Source organism: Corvus moneduloides, chromosome 9 (genome assembly GCF_009650955.1).
Source record: "Corvus moneduloides isolate bCorMon1 chromosome 9, bCorMon1.pri, whole genome shotgun sequence".
In the NCBI taxonomy this organism is placed as follows: domain Eukaryota; kingdom Metazoa; phylum Chordata; class Aves; order Passeriformes; family Corvidae; genus Corvus; species Corvus moneduloides.
In genome coordinates, this window is record NC_045484.1 from 6,635,185 (window position 1) to 6,651,268 (window position 16,084).

At 38.8% G+C, this 16,084-nt stretch overlaps 1 protein-coding gene across 17 annotated transcripts in view; it reads left to right on the forward strand.

The window, feature by feature from the left end:
• The window catches only part of DNM3 (dynamin 3), a 180,834-nt gene that overhangs the window by 57,836 nt on the left and 106,914 nt on the right, over positions 1-16,084 (forward strand). For all 17 annotated transcript variants that reach the window (XM_032118668.1, XM_032118663.1, XM_032118666.1 and 14 more), the window contains one exon: positions 105-218. In XM_032118668.1, the coding sequence (XP_031974559.1) occupies positions 105-218 (114 nt within the window). The remainder of the gene's footprint in view (positions 1-104; positions 219-16,084) is intronic.

Sequence of the window (16,084 nt, forward strand, 5' to 3'; positions counted from 1 at the left end):
CTTGTTTCATTTAGCAAGTCTTAATTTAAAAGAATGAATGCAGCAGCAGAACTATGTCAAGTGAGTAATGAACTAAACTTGTACCTGACTGCACCTCTGCATAGGTCATCCGGAAAGGCTGGCTCACCATCAACAACATTGGCATCATGAAAGGAGGATCCAAGGAATACTGGTTCGTTCTAACTGCAGAAAGCTTGTCGTGGTACAAAGACGATGAGGTAAGGAACGAAGAACTTATTTTCTATTGGGGAAAACCCCAGTATTAATACAGTGTTCTGATATAAGCTTAAAATATTAAACCAGCTTGAGTAAACTTGAACTGGAAGATTGTTTTAAGATTTTATCTGTGTTCTTTAAATTTCTGGTTTGATTCATGAAGAATGCTGGCTGCCTAAGACTTCTTTTGAAATGCTGATAACAAATACTGGGTGTGGTGTGGGGTATTTTTGTTTATTTTATTTTTTTCTTCTCTTCCTGTGATTTCCACACATTACTTTAAAAAAGAAAGGAAAGAAGTCCTAGGCTGTTTTGAAATATTCTGCTTATTTTCCTATCCTTGCTTGGGTTGCTCTTGTACATCTACTGCAAGTTGATCATAAATTGTCTGCGTAAAGCTACTTCTGAAAGTAACTACAGCAATTGATTTAATGGAAACAATTGTTTTCCGGCCTTATATTCTGAGAGGATGAAAAGCCCATCTGCAGAGTTCTGTAGCTGGTTGGTGTGAATTTTCAGATTTGACAAAAAATGCACCTTTGTGGGTGATCAGTAAATCTGAGGTGAGTAATACAGAGATAAAGAAAAGGACATCCACATTGTTCACTTTGAATATATTGTTAGGCAGCTTGTCTTTTCTGTTTAACTACTTTTACAACAATGTGTGTAATGATGCATTTTATCCAAAACTCCAGTAGTATTTTGAAGGTTAAAACGGGATTATGTGTGCTATCAGATTTATGGTAAAGCCTTTGTGAGTTTTTTTAAGGTTTGTGTTGGTTTTTGTAGAAAACTTGGGCTACATTAAAAAAAAATCCTATTATTCCTATTTGTTTCTTTGGGGTTTTTTTGTTTGTTTGTTTTTTGGGGTTTTTTATTTTAAATGTTTTTAGTAAAAAATTAGTGATTTTTAGGGTGAACCGGTTCAATGGATGGAAGAAGCACAAGTAAAGAGAAAGCTTTAAATGAGCTCTAAAGCATCACTTAATCTTTGAATCTTATTCTAAGTAATAATCAAAACACTGGTTGGTCCCAACAAAAGAGGTTGATGGGGACAGTGCAAATTCATACTCTTTTTAACTAACATGGTGTTTTACTGCAGAGGATTTTCTGGAAGTGCTGGGGAAAGGATGTGCAGTGCATAAGGCAGAGCTCTCCCAAGAGCTGCATATATGGTACTTAGCAGAGGGAGTTCCTTTAGTAGTGCTGCTGAGAGTGGGAACGGTGCTGCTCAGAAATTTTTTTTCCCCCAAGTCCATAGCCATTTTGGGGTAGACCTTAAGGCTGAGGGACAAACTAGGTTAATCTTGAAGATTTTGCCCCTTGCCCTTTTATTTAAGTTTTAAAGGGATTCAAATTTACTGTAACAGGAAAACTAGTGCATCTCAGGCAGAGGGGAGGAGCTAAGGGACAGGTGTCAAGAAGGGAAGTTTTAGTCTCACATTGCTGAAAAAAAGTGCAAAAGTGACTTTATGAATTTGAAAAGTTGTTCTTTGTGATCTACCTTGAAGTTACTAGAACCTGCTTTCTTAGGTAAGACACAGGTAACTGTAACTAAAACAAGCAGTGTGGCAAAATTAACACCCTGTGTCTGTTCTGTCTCAAGCAGTTGGAGATGCATCCAAGACGTGCTGTGGCAGTTTTTTTAGGTAGTTTTGGTGTTGCTTCTTTAAATCTGATCTTTGTTTAGTGTGAAATATAAAAATTCCTGAAAATACTAACGGTATGTCTTGTGCTGTGCAACTTTAAAAATAAATAGTTTTGGTAATCTGCTGAGGAGAGTCACCTGGGAAGCTCATAACAGTACTCAGAAAAAATGGCCACTGTGTGATTTCCATATGCATATTTTAAGATGACGTCTCTTAATTGCCAAACAGTTATGTTTTGAAAGTCATGAAAATGTCAGTAGTTAATTCAGGCCATGGGAGATCACTCAGGAATTTCTTAGAGTGGTAAGAAGATAATAGCACAGCATTATTCCATGCTCTGCTGGTGAGAGAAGTTGCTCCTTAAGTACAGATTAGCTGTATGATTTGCTTATTCTGTCCTGGAAAAGAGTTTTTGAAGCTATAATTTCTTTTTTAAATTTTTTTTCTTTTTTTTGGTGTTGGACCTTCTCAGTAAGACTGAAAAAATTAGTAAGGCTCCTCAGCTGATGCCTGAAGTGGCTGTGTGGGGCGTGTTTCACCCCTGGTGAGATGCGCAGTCTCGGTGATGTGAGAAGTGATCCCTGTGTTTGTGTGTCTGGCTGTGCCCTGCGAGGTCGTGGGGAGTTCGGAGCCCCTGTCCGCCTGCTTGGGCTGGCCAGGAGCCTTTCCATGGCAGCTGAGGAAGGTGCAGAGTTAGGTCTCACCTTGCTGCTCTTGCCATGGTGAGCAGTTTGTTCCCCCTGCTCCTGTACCCCTGGGGAAGGAATGCTGCAGAGCTTTGTACCAGAGAGTTCTGACAATGTGCTTTGCATAGCTACAGTGCCTGCTGGGGCCTCCGGGGCTGTGTACCCGCTCTACTGTAAGCTGAGCCTGTTTTCCAGTCTGGAATTTACTCTGAGATCAAAATCACTAGTGCTTGCTTGCTAGTGCCGTTAGAAGGTTGTAAATTCCTTTGTTTGTGAGGTGCAGCTTTATAAGTGATGAATCCACGGTGTAATGCATTTAGAAGCAAGTTGCTTTGGCAAAAGATTCCAGATTTTGCTGTGTGATATCAGTATTAGAAAATAAATGGTTGGTTTCTTCACATGGTTTTGTTGTTGTCAAACATACACCAGGATTTTATTCCTGATGAGAGGGATTCAGTGCCTGAGAATGCTTTTTAGACTTGTAGTTATGGAAATGCCAAGTTGATGTTTGAACAGTGGGATTAAAGCAGTTATAGTATCAGTTCTGCGAGAACTAACCTGGATTAGTTTCTGATCCTGCATACACTTGCTTCTGTTCATAACTTTGCTGTGTGACCTACCATGACTTTGTGCTTTTCTACTTACTTAAAAATGAAGCAAGGATAGTGCTGTGTACTGGCTTTGAGACTGCTGTAAACAAGTGCAAGATCAGCACACTCAGTGACCTCACAAATACAGATTTATTTTGTAGAGTATTCCATGTAATCCTATCCGAGGTATTATAAGGCACACCTACACACACAGAGATTATTAAATCTGAGCGTTTTAGCTCTCAGTTGTTACTGTTTTGTTAAGTAGTATTAACTAAAGTTGATTTGGGAGTCAGCCTGCAAATATGAACTTTGTAAATTAGCCACTTCTACATTAGGATGCGGGAATGTGGAATGTCATTCCAGCTTGAGAATCAAAAGCCTCCTTACTGTAAAGAAATGGAGGCCATTTGTAAAGTGGTGTAGCATTTTTACAGTGCATGGTCCCAGAATGTGATTTTATTATTCTTTCTAAAGCATCCAGAGATTTCACTGGCATATTGGTGTGCAAAGGATGCCAAGCTGGACTCTAGGATTAGAATTTCTAAAAATGTGAGATTTAACATTGATTGGGAAAAATTCTCTTTAGTCTTATTTCCAAAGAAAATATTTCCACTCTGTTTCAATAGGAAATGATGTTATTGTCAACATCCGGTGATGGATGCAGTTTGTATTATAATTTCACAGTTTGTTCCTAATTGTAAAATTATGTGTGATTGGAGAATGAAATTACAAAAACAAGTGAGGAGGTGAGAGAGTGGAAAGGGGAGAAGGTACTCTAAGGTCTGACATCGTATATGTTTACAGAATTAACTTGCCACACAATAAGCTGCTCTTGGCTTCTGTGGCGAGCAGGAATGTCAGTGAGTTTTATACAGCAATAATCGAGTTATGCCTGGGAAACAAATGGGAGGACAGAACATACGGAGGTGCCGCAGAGCTGCGTATAAATAAAACTTACTGGTAGTGAGGTCATGAGAGCAACTAGGAAAAGAGTACTATAGGAAGCACAGTAAAAATTTCAGCAGTGGGTTTTATTGTACTTTGCAGGCAGTGTTGGTTTGACTCTGGGCTTGGTTACTGACCGGCCATCTGAGGTCCAGAGCGACTCTTGGCTGGAGCTGGTGGTGCAGATGCTCTGGGGTGTCAGAGCGGGGTCCCACTGGCGGCTGTCCCTCAGGCTGGGTTGTCATGCGACTGCCTGTCTGTGCCTGCTGTACAGGTGAGAGGATGTTCTGCACAGCAAGTGTAGACAGGCAGACACATGACAACTCCGTCCAGCCAGTCCCTTGGAGCCATCGCCGCTGGTGTGCAACACTTTGTGCCAGTCCAGTTTGGGGGGGCATTTGTTGGGGGGAACACACATAACAGAATTAAACTTTTAAAACATTGGCAGCTGCAGAACAAGAACAGAACTTGATTTTATTCAGAAAAGAAGCTTGTCGGTACATGAGTTATCATTGTGCTGACACATATCAGGGATGCGATTTCAACAGACTGGTCACACTGAACATTTGGAAAGCAAAAAGAACTGAAGCCATTGTTTATTTTATATGCAATTCATACAGGATTTTGCCTGCATATTGTACTCGCACATAGTAATTTAACCAGATGTTTTTACTCTTCATGGAAGCACAGAAATTCTGAAGTTCAAGATAAAGGATATGTTTATACAGTGCATATTTTCTAGGAGCAGATAAGTACAATAATCTGGGATGTTAAAAATAAAAATCTTTCTGTATATGTGGAGGCCGCCACTTGCACATTAACCCCATTATAGGGAATGTGCTGGGAGGAAAACTGGTTGCATTTTGTACCAATTTTGCTAATATGTGATAGCTGTACCTGTATTATATTCCTTTTAGTATTTTGATTTGCATGTTACTTCAATGCAGCTTTCTCTCAAAATCTGTACTGTCTAACAAGATAAATCAACCTCATAAAACTTCAGTAAGTTTTTTTCAGTTAAGTATAGACAATACTGTAGATTAAAAGCACGCAAATAGCATCATTTCACGTCACAAGATGTGCTACTTTGTTGAATTTTCACTATACAGAGTACACACAGTGACTGTATTCCAACTTTGCAGTGACATTTGCAACATCACTGGCATATTGTTTCAGAAGGTATAAAACACACTGGAACCTTAAAGGGGGAAAAGAATAACTGTAATTTTCTCTACAGATTAAATGTTTCTGGTTTATAATGGTGATCTTGAATATCTGTTGCTCACTAGTGCCACCATAGGTAAGCAACAAACTTGTGCTTTCAAACCCTTCTCAAACATATCCCATGCAGAATAGCAGCCAAACAAGTTTTAAGTCCAGCCTGAAAACTGATTATAAAGGGATTAAATTACCAGACATTAAAGGTGGAGATAGTGCTGCGGTTTTATATGAGACTAATATGTAATTATTCAGGTGTTCTGTCTCTAATAATTTTGCCATAAAGAACAATGTGCATTTTAGTTAATATACAAATTGACTATACAAGTTAAGTTTATCAATTATATGTATAAATTTTCCTTGAACCTAACAAGATGGAATAAGATGTCTTAAATAAATGAATCAACCACAAAACTTGGGTAGCTAATTTAGACATGAAAAATTAATTCCAATACATTAAATAGTTTGTCTCTATAAAATGCTTACTTAATTTTTTGTAGCTCTAAGTAAAATTTTGAGAGTATGCTTTAAGTTGACATTTCTTCCTACCCACTTGACCATTTTGAAGAAAAACAGAAGTGGCAAATTAGAAGTATTTTTAAAACAAATGTAATACACTGATTGTTTCATAGATTTAATCAGATTTAACTGCTGCATTTAGTTGCTCAAGAAATGAAAATCTTTAGTCTGGAAGAAAATAAGGTCTCACTTTCTGTGTTATGGATCCTTCTCAAAATAACAAAGAATTGTACAGTCAAAATGACTGGCAACCTATAGTATAAAATACTGGAAGAACAGAAGTATGCATTTTCTATAATAGGTTTCTATTAACAGCTGCTAGGGAAGTTGTGCTGGGAGGAAAGTCGTAAGTGGAAGGTTTGTGCCGTCTTTCTAATAACTGTACACAAGGAGAATTCATCAAAGAATCAGCAAAAAGCTTTACATCTCGAACAGAGGCAAGTTTATTTTCCCTTCAGTTAATGCATTGGGTGCTACATAACTAGATTAGTATCTTCACTTGATTTTTATTTAAAAACTGAAATTCCTGGAAATTGTAAGTTAACTTGCTAAAAGGGCTTAACATTTTTTGTGCTGTGTCTGGTTGACACATTGAGTCAGCAAAGGGCTTGAGAATATTTTAGAATACTCATAACAAAAAAAAAATTCTTGTGATTGCCAATATTATATTCACAGAAACTTATGTTAAGGACATGACTTTAAATATTGGTACCTTGGAAACTGAATTGAGAATTGTATTCCCTCCAATAGTGATCAGGACTCTTTATTTAAGGGAAGGCTGTTATTTTTAGATACTGCTTTGCAGTGCTGTGTAAAATGCAGTACAGAACTACAGTAGAATAATTCAGGAAAGTTTCATTCTTAACTGTGGCATTTCCTGTTTTTTTGTAGATTTAAACCTGACCCTTAATAGTATTTCAATTAAGATTTTTTTTTTTTTTCTAAATAAAGTACAGTTCAGGAAGCAAAGCCTTTTACAAGTAAAAGTAAAGTTATGCTCTTGATTAAAATTTATTTAAAAAACCCAACACACCAAAGTTTAGGGCTTTTCATTTTCCAATCTGCTTAACAGATTTTGATTGAAAGATTATAATGAACATTCTATGTAGAAGCCTGGAATTTTCATGCAGGTATTTTGCTATTTTGGTTATAATATTTTCCACACAGAAATGATACTTGGGTGGTCTGGAGGCACAGTGAGAGTACAGGAAGGGGGGCAAGGAGCATGGGGAGGGTTGCAGTGTCTTTAGTGCTCTGAAAATACAGATGCACTGAATAGCACTGGGAATGGTAATAAAGAAGACAACATGCAGCTTAATGACAAGGCAGAAAAATGTGAAATGACATGGGTTTTTTTAAAGTAACTCATTTTTTTCACATTTGAATACTTATTTGATCTATATTTATTTCTGTAAAGTTAACTGACTTTCCCCCACCCTTCTCTCTCTTTTCCTTTTATTTTTAACATTAAAGGAATAGCTAGAAAAGGTTTGAAATATTGTCTTCCTCTTCCCTATTTTATTTTTTTGAGTGCACTTAAAAAAAATAAACTCCCTAAAGAAGAAAGAAATTATATTATATTGAAACACTCACCTATTTAAATGTTCTTACTGGCTTTAATTTGCTTTTTCTGTTTTTGTGCATTTTTTGGTAATATATATCAGTTCATACAACAGGCTTAAGCATCGGTATTGTCCTGGCTTTAGAGATCTCTCACCATGATTAGTATGCATTGGGTCCTGCTAAATTTTTTTTATTCATTACTAAAAGTAATATTTGGTGGTATTTTGTTTTTTGAGGTTTTTTTTTCTTTTGAAATATTTACATGCAGCCTACTTGTGTTTGTTGACATGCATATTTAAAGCCTCTTGTTTTGTAACTATTGAAATCTCTTCTCTGTGACTATGATCAACTAGAAATTGTTTCAACTAAACCAGCAGTGTTTTAAGAACCGCAGAATCATTTAATTCACTTTAAAAATGTTTTGATTACTGAGCTGAGGTTGATATACTTCCTTATTCATTCCTAACAATACAGCCTTTCTTTCCATATCTGTTGCTTTGCACACTGCATTTCCCCCCCGCCTCCTTTCCAAGCCCCATGCCAAGGGGGCCTCCTCGATCTCAGCCTTACAGTCTAAAAATGTAACTTTGAAGAGTCATGGGTGTATGGGAGGGGAATCACTTCCTAAATCCAGAAAGGTCATTTAAAATAAAGATTAGTGCAAATAATGGACTACAGATAAGAGAAACACTCGTTCCATATGTTTCCATCGTCCTTGCTTATTTAGCAAAAGTTAACACAGGCTATCTGCAACACTGTTTTCATGGAGAGCCTATTATTCCCTGGATAACAGCATTTCCTTCCTTAATTTCTAGATCAGAATTATAAAAAGAAAAGTAGCTTTGCAAGTAAGCATGAGATAGAAAAAAATATTTGCAAATGATTATATTCCCCTTGAAAGCAAAACTGAGTGAGTTTCTTAACAAGATTTGGAAACATTTTTCTACTGCTTAAGCAAAATCTAAGTCATAAAACTTTTCAGATTTGCTATGCCTAAACCAGCAATCATACTTAGAGAAATATTAATGCTGGTTTGACTCTAGTTCCACTCCTTTAATTTCTTCCTGTCGCTTCAGATTTTCCCTTAATAACCACATATAATTGTGTGTTGTAACTCTACTTTTAAGCAGAACGAGAATAAAATTCCATCTACTCATACTATAATGGATAAAACCCCACTAAATTAATCCCAAAAATAATCTTCTACAAAAAAAAAGAAGAGAGGCTGAATAACTTACAAGTGTATATATACATTAAAAAAGACTTCTTTTGGTCAAAAGACGTAAGTTTTGCTGGGAGACAGAGGGAAATGACAGTGCTAGTCCTTGCTTTGTAAGCTTTAAGGCAGCCAGTCCAGGCACCATCACACTAACACTACATGACCAATTCTCCCCAATAATTCCTCTATTGATTATCGAAGGAACAGTGGAAAAGGTCATCATAATATACAGATTTTTTTGGTTTTGTTTTTAAAAAGTATAGCATCAAGGCTGTCTAAAATACAACACGCATTCTGCTAAATTGGCTGGTTATAATACTAATGGCTGCATATTTATGCTAATTCTTTTTACAGTATAGCTATTCCAAGCCTTCCTGGCAATAATGAGCACCATATAGGTGGGATTTTTTTCTGGTTGCAGTAGTTTGTTACTACTGTTAACTTTAGGGGAGCTGACTCTGGAGTTCGGCTGGTATCAAATTGCAGCCCAGGCTTTTTGTATTATTTTGTCCGTGGGGATTTCATTCAGCCTGAGGGTTTTTTTCCCCTACCAGGACAGCTGGAAATTCACCAAAGCAAACTTCTGCATTCGTTTACAAATTCCATTTTTATCAGTGGGATTCAGGACAAAGTACTTATTATTTTGAATGGTAGAAGAATTATCAGCGATTCAAAGTATACATGAGAGCGGCAACAATCAGTCGGTCCTGATCACTCCCATGCAATGTCCAGCCAGGTATTGGGTTGGAAACCTCTTTCTTCTCTTTTATTTATTGATTGATTTTTTTTTCCATCACATCCTGAACTTTAAGAGGTAAATTTTCCTGACAGTCAAAGGTTTTGTATTCTACATGGCAGCAGCCTGGCATGGTGTAGTCACTTTTTCTATGGTTCCCCTCCCAGTTTTCATTAGCACATATAGCATAAGTTACTTGCAAAGTTTCAACTGCATATAAAAAACTAAATACAGTTTTCTCAGAGGTGATATATTATATTTTACAATAATTTAAAACATTATTCATGCATTCTTTTCTATTATTTTATTACTTTAAGCAAAAATAATTTTTTAAAATTGATCTTCAGATCATAGATTGTAACAGGAGCTATTCAGAACACACACTTCTAGCAAACCTAAGATAAAAAAATATATACGCCTTAAATATTTATACTGATGGCTACAAGTTAAAAAACCCATTAAATTTACCTTTTTAGTTTGTGGGGGGGAAAAAAAGGCTTTATTTTAAGTTAAAAAAAATTAATAAAAAAGAAATGACCGACTTTAACTTTACTGTTGTACACTTCTCTAGGTAGTGTACCTCTAGGTAATATACCTCTCTCATTTCTTGCATGGGTTTTAGTGCACCATCAGAGCTCCATCTTTCTTGCAGTGATGACTGGAGGAAGGGGGGAGGGGAGTCACCTAGGTTCGCCAGGTCATAGGCCAGGTGTTCTTCCAAAGTAGGCCTTACCAGAATGTCTTCCCCGCTTTATTCTGAAGTCCTCCTTTTTCACAGTGTCCCTTAGCGTTTCTTATTCCCTAGTGTGCAAAACCTGTGAAGAAAAATACTGTATATGAGATCTGAAAGGAGCAGTGAGGGTCTTCTCCTTGGCAATAGCAACTTGCGTCCCCAATAGTCCATGCCGCTGCTTTCCCTTGCCCAGTCTAACCAATGTGCAGACTACTGTACAACAGCATTGTCCTGAACAGGTAGTCTGAACACTGGGGCGACGGAGCAGGATCTCCGGACGCGTCTATTTATTTATTTTAAATCCTCTTTTAGTCTCGGGGAAAAACTGCCTTCCTGCATCACGGGTTGTGCTCGGCTCTCCCTCACACTCTGCAGCACTCACTGAAACACACTGAAGTGCTGTGATTTCCAGTCTTGACGTGGCACATTTGCAGCAGACTGGGGATCTGGCAATGAATTTAGGACCAGGAAAAGGGGGAGGGCTGGGCCTGAGAGTCCATATATGGGATGATGTCACCCTGGGGAGGTTTGGGTATGCACTGTGCCGCTGGTGAGACCGCTAGAATTGCCTGCTCTCAGACATGGGTCTGTGTATAAAATGGTACCAGATGTTTTAGTGTAATGTTAAGCAGTCATTTCATCTTCAGGCCAGATTTTTTTCTTCAACTGGGCAGGAAGTGGGCCCCAGTATGGAAAAGCTGTAAAAAGTCAAGATGTACAGTTTCACTGCAGCCAACAGAGAGCGAGTTAATGTAGATGCAGAATTTGCTCTTTTGTGAAGGCTGAAAAACCGAATTTATAAAAAAGATTTTGCTCGGGAAGCTAATGTAATAAGCCAGTGCTTATTTTCTTTCTTTTTAATGACTCTAGTTGTGCTTTTCTATTTTGGCATTTCAGACCAAGAAAAGGGCAAATAGGTTCATTTTTTCTTGGAACTGTCAGCGGCATGCAGGCTGCCGAGACTTGAACAGTAATTAGAGTTACTTCCTGAAAGTGAAGCCCCCATGAAAAGTCTGGAGAAATGTTCTTTGTCATAGCCTCTACATGAGTAATTAGTTCCACATGTGGCCTTCCTATTTCCCTTCAGCTATTTTGGCTGGCTGGTTGAATACTTTGCTATAGCTCAAGACTTAAAGAAGCTTTAAAGTTTTCATTTCAAGCATCCACTGTGAAAATAGCTATTTCTGGTGTCATAATAAATTGCTTCTGGTAGATCAGTGCTATTAGGCCTGGCATTGTTTTTCACTGGTAACCCTGCTGGTCCCATTTTTCTTTTAATGGTGCTTGGTGGAATTATTCTGCTGAATTTTATCTTTGATGTTTACCAGATCTGTTGAATTTTGCCAAGTATGACTTGACCGTAGATTTTAAGATATTCTCCCCACAGGCAACTAGCCTTGTTCTCCGGTAAATTTTTTTCTTTGTTGCTCATTCTGTTGAATCTAAGTGTTGTACTTAGATTGATTTTGTTGTGTGAGGTTTTTGTCTTTTTTTAATCTGCCTTAGCCCATGGTCTAACACAACCGCTAACAGAGTAAGTTCGCTCTTCTCAAGTCAAACCTGGAGGTGATTGTGTCTGGGTCTGGATATGCACTGTATGGAATTGTTGCCAGTAGTTATTTTTCTGCCTGGAATTCTGAGGAAAATGTCAGTATCTTGAGAGGTAGATCTTCACCAACTTCTGGACGTGAATGTATGTAAATCTAAACGTGTGCTGCGATGAGCTCTGGCGTCCTAAATAACTTATGCAGGATTTGTTTCTTCTTAGGTGATGGCAGACTCTGAGCGAGCCGTAGTTCCTAGAGGTGCGCACAGGGTAGGTTGCAGAACTCTCACATCAGGGAGAATGAATGCAACAAACTTGGATGCCAGGGAATTTGGAATTGGAGTCTCAATCCAATGAAAAGGAGAAGTGACCTTACGCCAGCTTTGTGGTGGTGGCAGGGCAAGCACTGAATGTCTGTTACAGAATGCGCATCCTCCCATTCTCCCATTTGGATCACAGGGAACTAATGTGTGTCCAAGCAATGCTGAGGTTTCTTGTTTAATTAGCAGAGGTAGAGGTTTGAAGAGGTTTAATGTGAAGCGTGCTTCACTTAAAACCAGCAACAAGTGTGTCAGAGAAAGTGGGTTGGTGGGCAAGGGCTTTTAAAGATAAAACTGTTACAAGGGAGAAAGTAGAGCACACCATGGATAAACCAGGAGGGCTCCCTGTCTGTGTATCACTGCATGTGTAGGGACTGGCTTTTTTATTATATTCCCACTTGGCGCTTGCCTTGTGGAAGAAGAATACAATTTTGGAAAGACTGAGTGGTGATTTTTGTGAGTGGGACTCTCAGTGGAATGGTCAGATTTTCCCCAGTGAGGAACTGTCAGAGATTAATTACTGCATGTGTCACCAAGAGCAAGAAATTATGTTGTCAAGGAAAGACAGTGTTCCAGGGGTCTTCTTTCCACACCAACAGAAAGGGACATAGGCTGAATAAAATGGAAAGCAAAACATTAATGAACCAAGCAGGTTTAGGGCTGAGGGAAGTAAAGTTTGGAGTCTTGCTGCCAAGTGCAGCAGCATTAGTCTGTGAGCTTTTCACGAGATGGTTAAATAGAACCAGAATAGCTCCCCACACTGGGGCCTGGAAATTCATTCCCTGTAAGTTTTGTTTCCTGGCAAAAGCAGAGCTTCAGAGGAATGAAGGAGAAAAACAAGGGGTTTGGGTTGTTCTGGGTGCCCAGGATGATGCTAAAGCCTTGTTGGGGAGAAACTCTAATACAGTGCAAAGCTATTCAGACCTCTAATGCACTTTTTCTTTCCTTTGTAAGAGCTGCTCAGCTGGTTACACGCATCTGTGTTAGATGTCTAGACGAAATCCCTCCTTTTCCACTTGATCTCTGTTTGGAAAAGAATAGGCCCAAGAAGCCATTGACATTTCGATTCCTTCTGATACCAAGTTCAGACTAGACTTGAAATATTTGAAATCTTTCACTAAATAGCTCCCCATCTCTGCAGTGAGGTTTGAACTGCTTCCTATCAATTTCCAAGGCTCTCCTGTATTTTCAGCCATCACAGCAGCAGCATGGCAGGCTGCTTTTGTGGTTGCAGTAATCTGCACTCAGAGAGTCAGTATCAGTAATAAACTGTTACCCATAGTTTATCCTAAGTGCCTTCCAAAGGTAGTGATAAACTTTCATTTTTCACAAGTTTACCATCATGCTGACATTCCTGTCATGCTGTGCCTATGAACTCAGCCCCGTGCTTAAATTATTTTCCACAAGCCAACAATATTCTTTGATTTTTAACTTGGAGGAAACTAAGGATTTTGAGAAGTCCAACTTCTTCATTAATGCTTATTTGGAGGATCACTATGAAAAAGAAAATAGCTGTATTTCTGCTAGATTGTTTTCTTTTCCTGGCAGACAGCAGTGTAGTGCCAAGCCATTCTTCATACTGAATGGGATGGACATCTTTGAAATGGTCATGGGTAGCACAGGAGCTATGTGCTTCTTGTTTGTAAAATGTCCCAGACTGCATTTACACCAGTGAAGTGGCTGAAGTGCCATTAGTGTGCATTTCTGCATTAAAAAGTTACTGTAGAAAGTGTCTGGACAATTGTAAATTTTATATCTCTTTGTAAAAGCTCTAGATATGATCCAGGGAATTCCAGAAGAGTAAGTGGCATGTCTGCAGTTGATAAATGAGTTGAAATAATAGCAGGCAATTGAACATAGCTATTTTTGAAATTCTCAAAGAGAAAGTTGTCTGCCATGATTTGCTGTAGCTTTTTTTGCACGTCCAGCCGCAAAGGTTAACCCTTTTTGGCACTCAATAAGCTAAATCATGATTTAAGGGATTAAAAATAGGTAGGCATACGATACAGGGAACAGTGTGAGCAGGCTGTCAGTGCCATCAGAGCAAAAACCCCTGCAAAACTACCTCCAGGGTCTATTTTGGAGCTGAGTGAACAAAGTGAGTAGAGAATTAAATGCCAGTGAGAGTGAACAAATGCAGTCTCAATTGTGTTCACTTTTATCCAGAATGCATGGGGTATGGATGCAAGAAGGAAGATAAGGATAATGCAGGGACAGAAGAGGTGAGGATGGAGGAAGCAGCAGCACATGAGGCGAGAGTATCTGATTCTTGCTTCTGTCGCGTTTGTGACCTTTCTGTTCATGAATATCACTTAAGGTTGGGCACGGTCTAATGCAGTCTTGCAATCCTGTTGTTTCTTGGTCTTCCACTGTGATCAGACCCTTTTTTTAATTTTAAATTTACAAAAAAGAAAATTTGTCCCTTAGCAATATTGTTGCTTCTGGCCAATGCATGTAGGCATGATTTGTGCTTTCAAGTAGCTCTGCCCATTGTTATGAGAACATGGTATTGAAGTGTGGTGCTCATTTTGAGCTCGTACCATCATCCTCATGTGTTGATTTTAGCATTATTCATAGTGTCGGAAAAGACTGTGAGGGTGGCAGGAGTTTAGCAGTGCTAACTGAAGCCCCCTTTGGTTGGGACTCCTCTGTGAAGGTTATATGACTGCTCAGAGCCACATCTACGTGCCTCACAGTTTTCCAAACAGTCTGGTCTCAGTATTTTAGTAAGTGATTTGATCTTTTATAAATTAGTTTAGTACAGCTCTGGATAATGTTCCAACCTAATGCCTCTCTGTTGTGTAGTTCCTGTAACACATAATGGACTGGTGAAAACCATAGTCTCTAAACACTATATTCCCTGTTCCCAGTCCTTTTTCCTTCCTCTATCTCATATCGCTTGTCCCCCTGTCCTTTCCCTTCTCATCAGACATGTAGTTTGGATGCTTTAGGATATTTAGTTTTTCACCTACTCTTTCACCTTTCTCTGCCCAGTTCCACATTTCTGCTCTATGTGCTTTGTCTCAAACTTCATTTAGGTTTATGGGAGAGACGTGAATGGGGAGAAGGCAAAACTGGAAGGGCTCAGATCAGTTATTTTGGGCATCTAACTGAGATGAAGTTCCTAACAACGATCTTCAGGAGCCTGTGTTTCCTTTATCTTTGGTGTGCAGGGGACAATTCAGCACCTCTCAGGTGGACATCTGTAGTGAGCCACTGCTCATTTCTGTCCTTACAGCTGTGAGGAAACCAACAGGAGGTTCTATACTGATGTCACTTCTTTTTGCCTCATTAGCAGTCTGGTTATATCCACCCTGGTTGTAATATGTGCATCACTTTGTGGTCTGTATTGTTCAGCATTTTTTTTTGCCTTTCTAGCCAGTGGTCCAAGTTTATCAATTAATAATCTGAAATGTTAGAAAAGAACCAGTGTGCTACAGAGCAGGTATTTTCATATACAGGTGACTTGGTGCTCACTGTGCATTTTTCAGCTTCAATTGTGTGTATACACTCATGCTGATATTTGCATATCCGAACTCTGATATTTGGATAGTAAATTGGTTTGGGGGAGCCATGTGTGCTCAGCACAGGGGTAACAAGTGATTATAATGACTGGCAATGTTTAGATTGCATATAGGTTATTTCATTCCTGCTGACAAAAAAGTAGCTGCCTTGAATTGTTGTGGCCTTAATGGGAGGCATCCTCTCTGCCTGTCATGTTTTTCTTCAGGAAAAGAACAGGATATGGAATAGCTTTGACATTTCCTTAGTCATTGCTTACTCATACACAACACACAATTAGTGGGGATGCAAAATTAGCTGAGCTAAGTTAATTTTCAGAGCATTGGTGAAGAGCACGATATGCCCTGGATTAACACTGTCCTCTTTCTTGGCTGCTGTGATCTCCTCAACTGTGTTTTAGCCCTGAAGCACGTTAGTGTTAAGCTTTTGGACCCTTTATAAAACCCAGATGTGCAGCTGAATCAAGTGTTCCTTTTCCCCACTCAGGCTCAAATGTTTCAGTCAGGTTACCACATCACTGGAATAGCATTGCATCTCTCACAGGAGATGTCACTTCTGCTACAGAGTGGTTGTAGTATTCAGTAAAGCAAAATAACTGCACAGTAAGGGGGTGCATTTG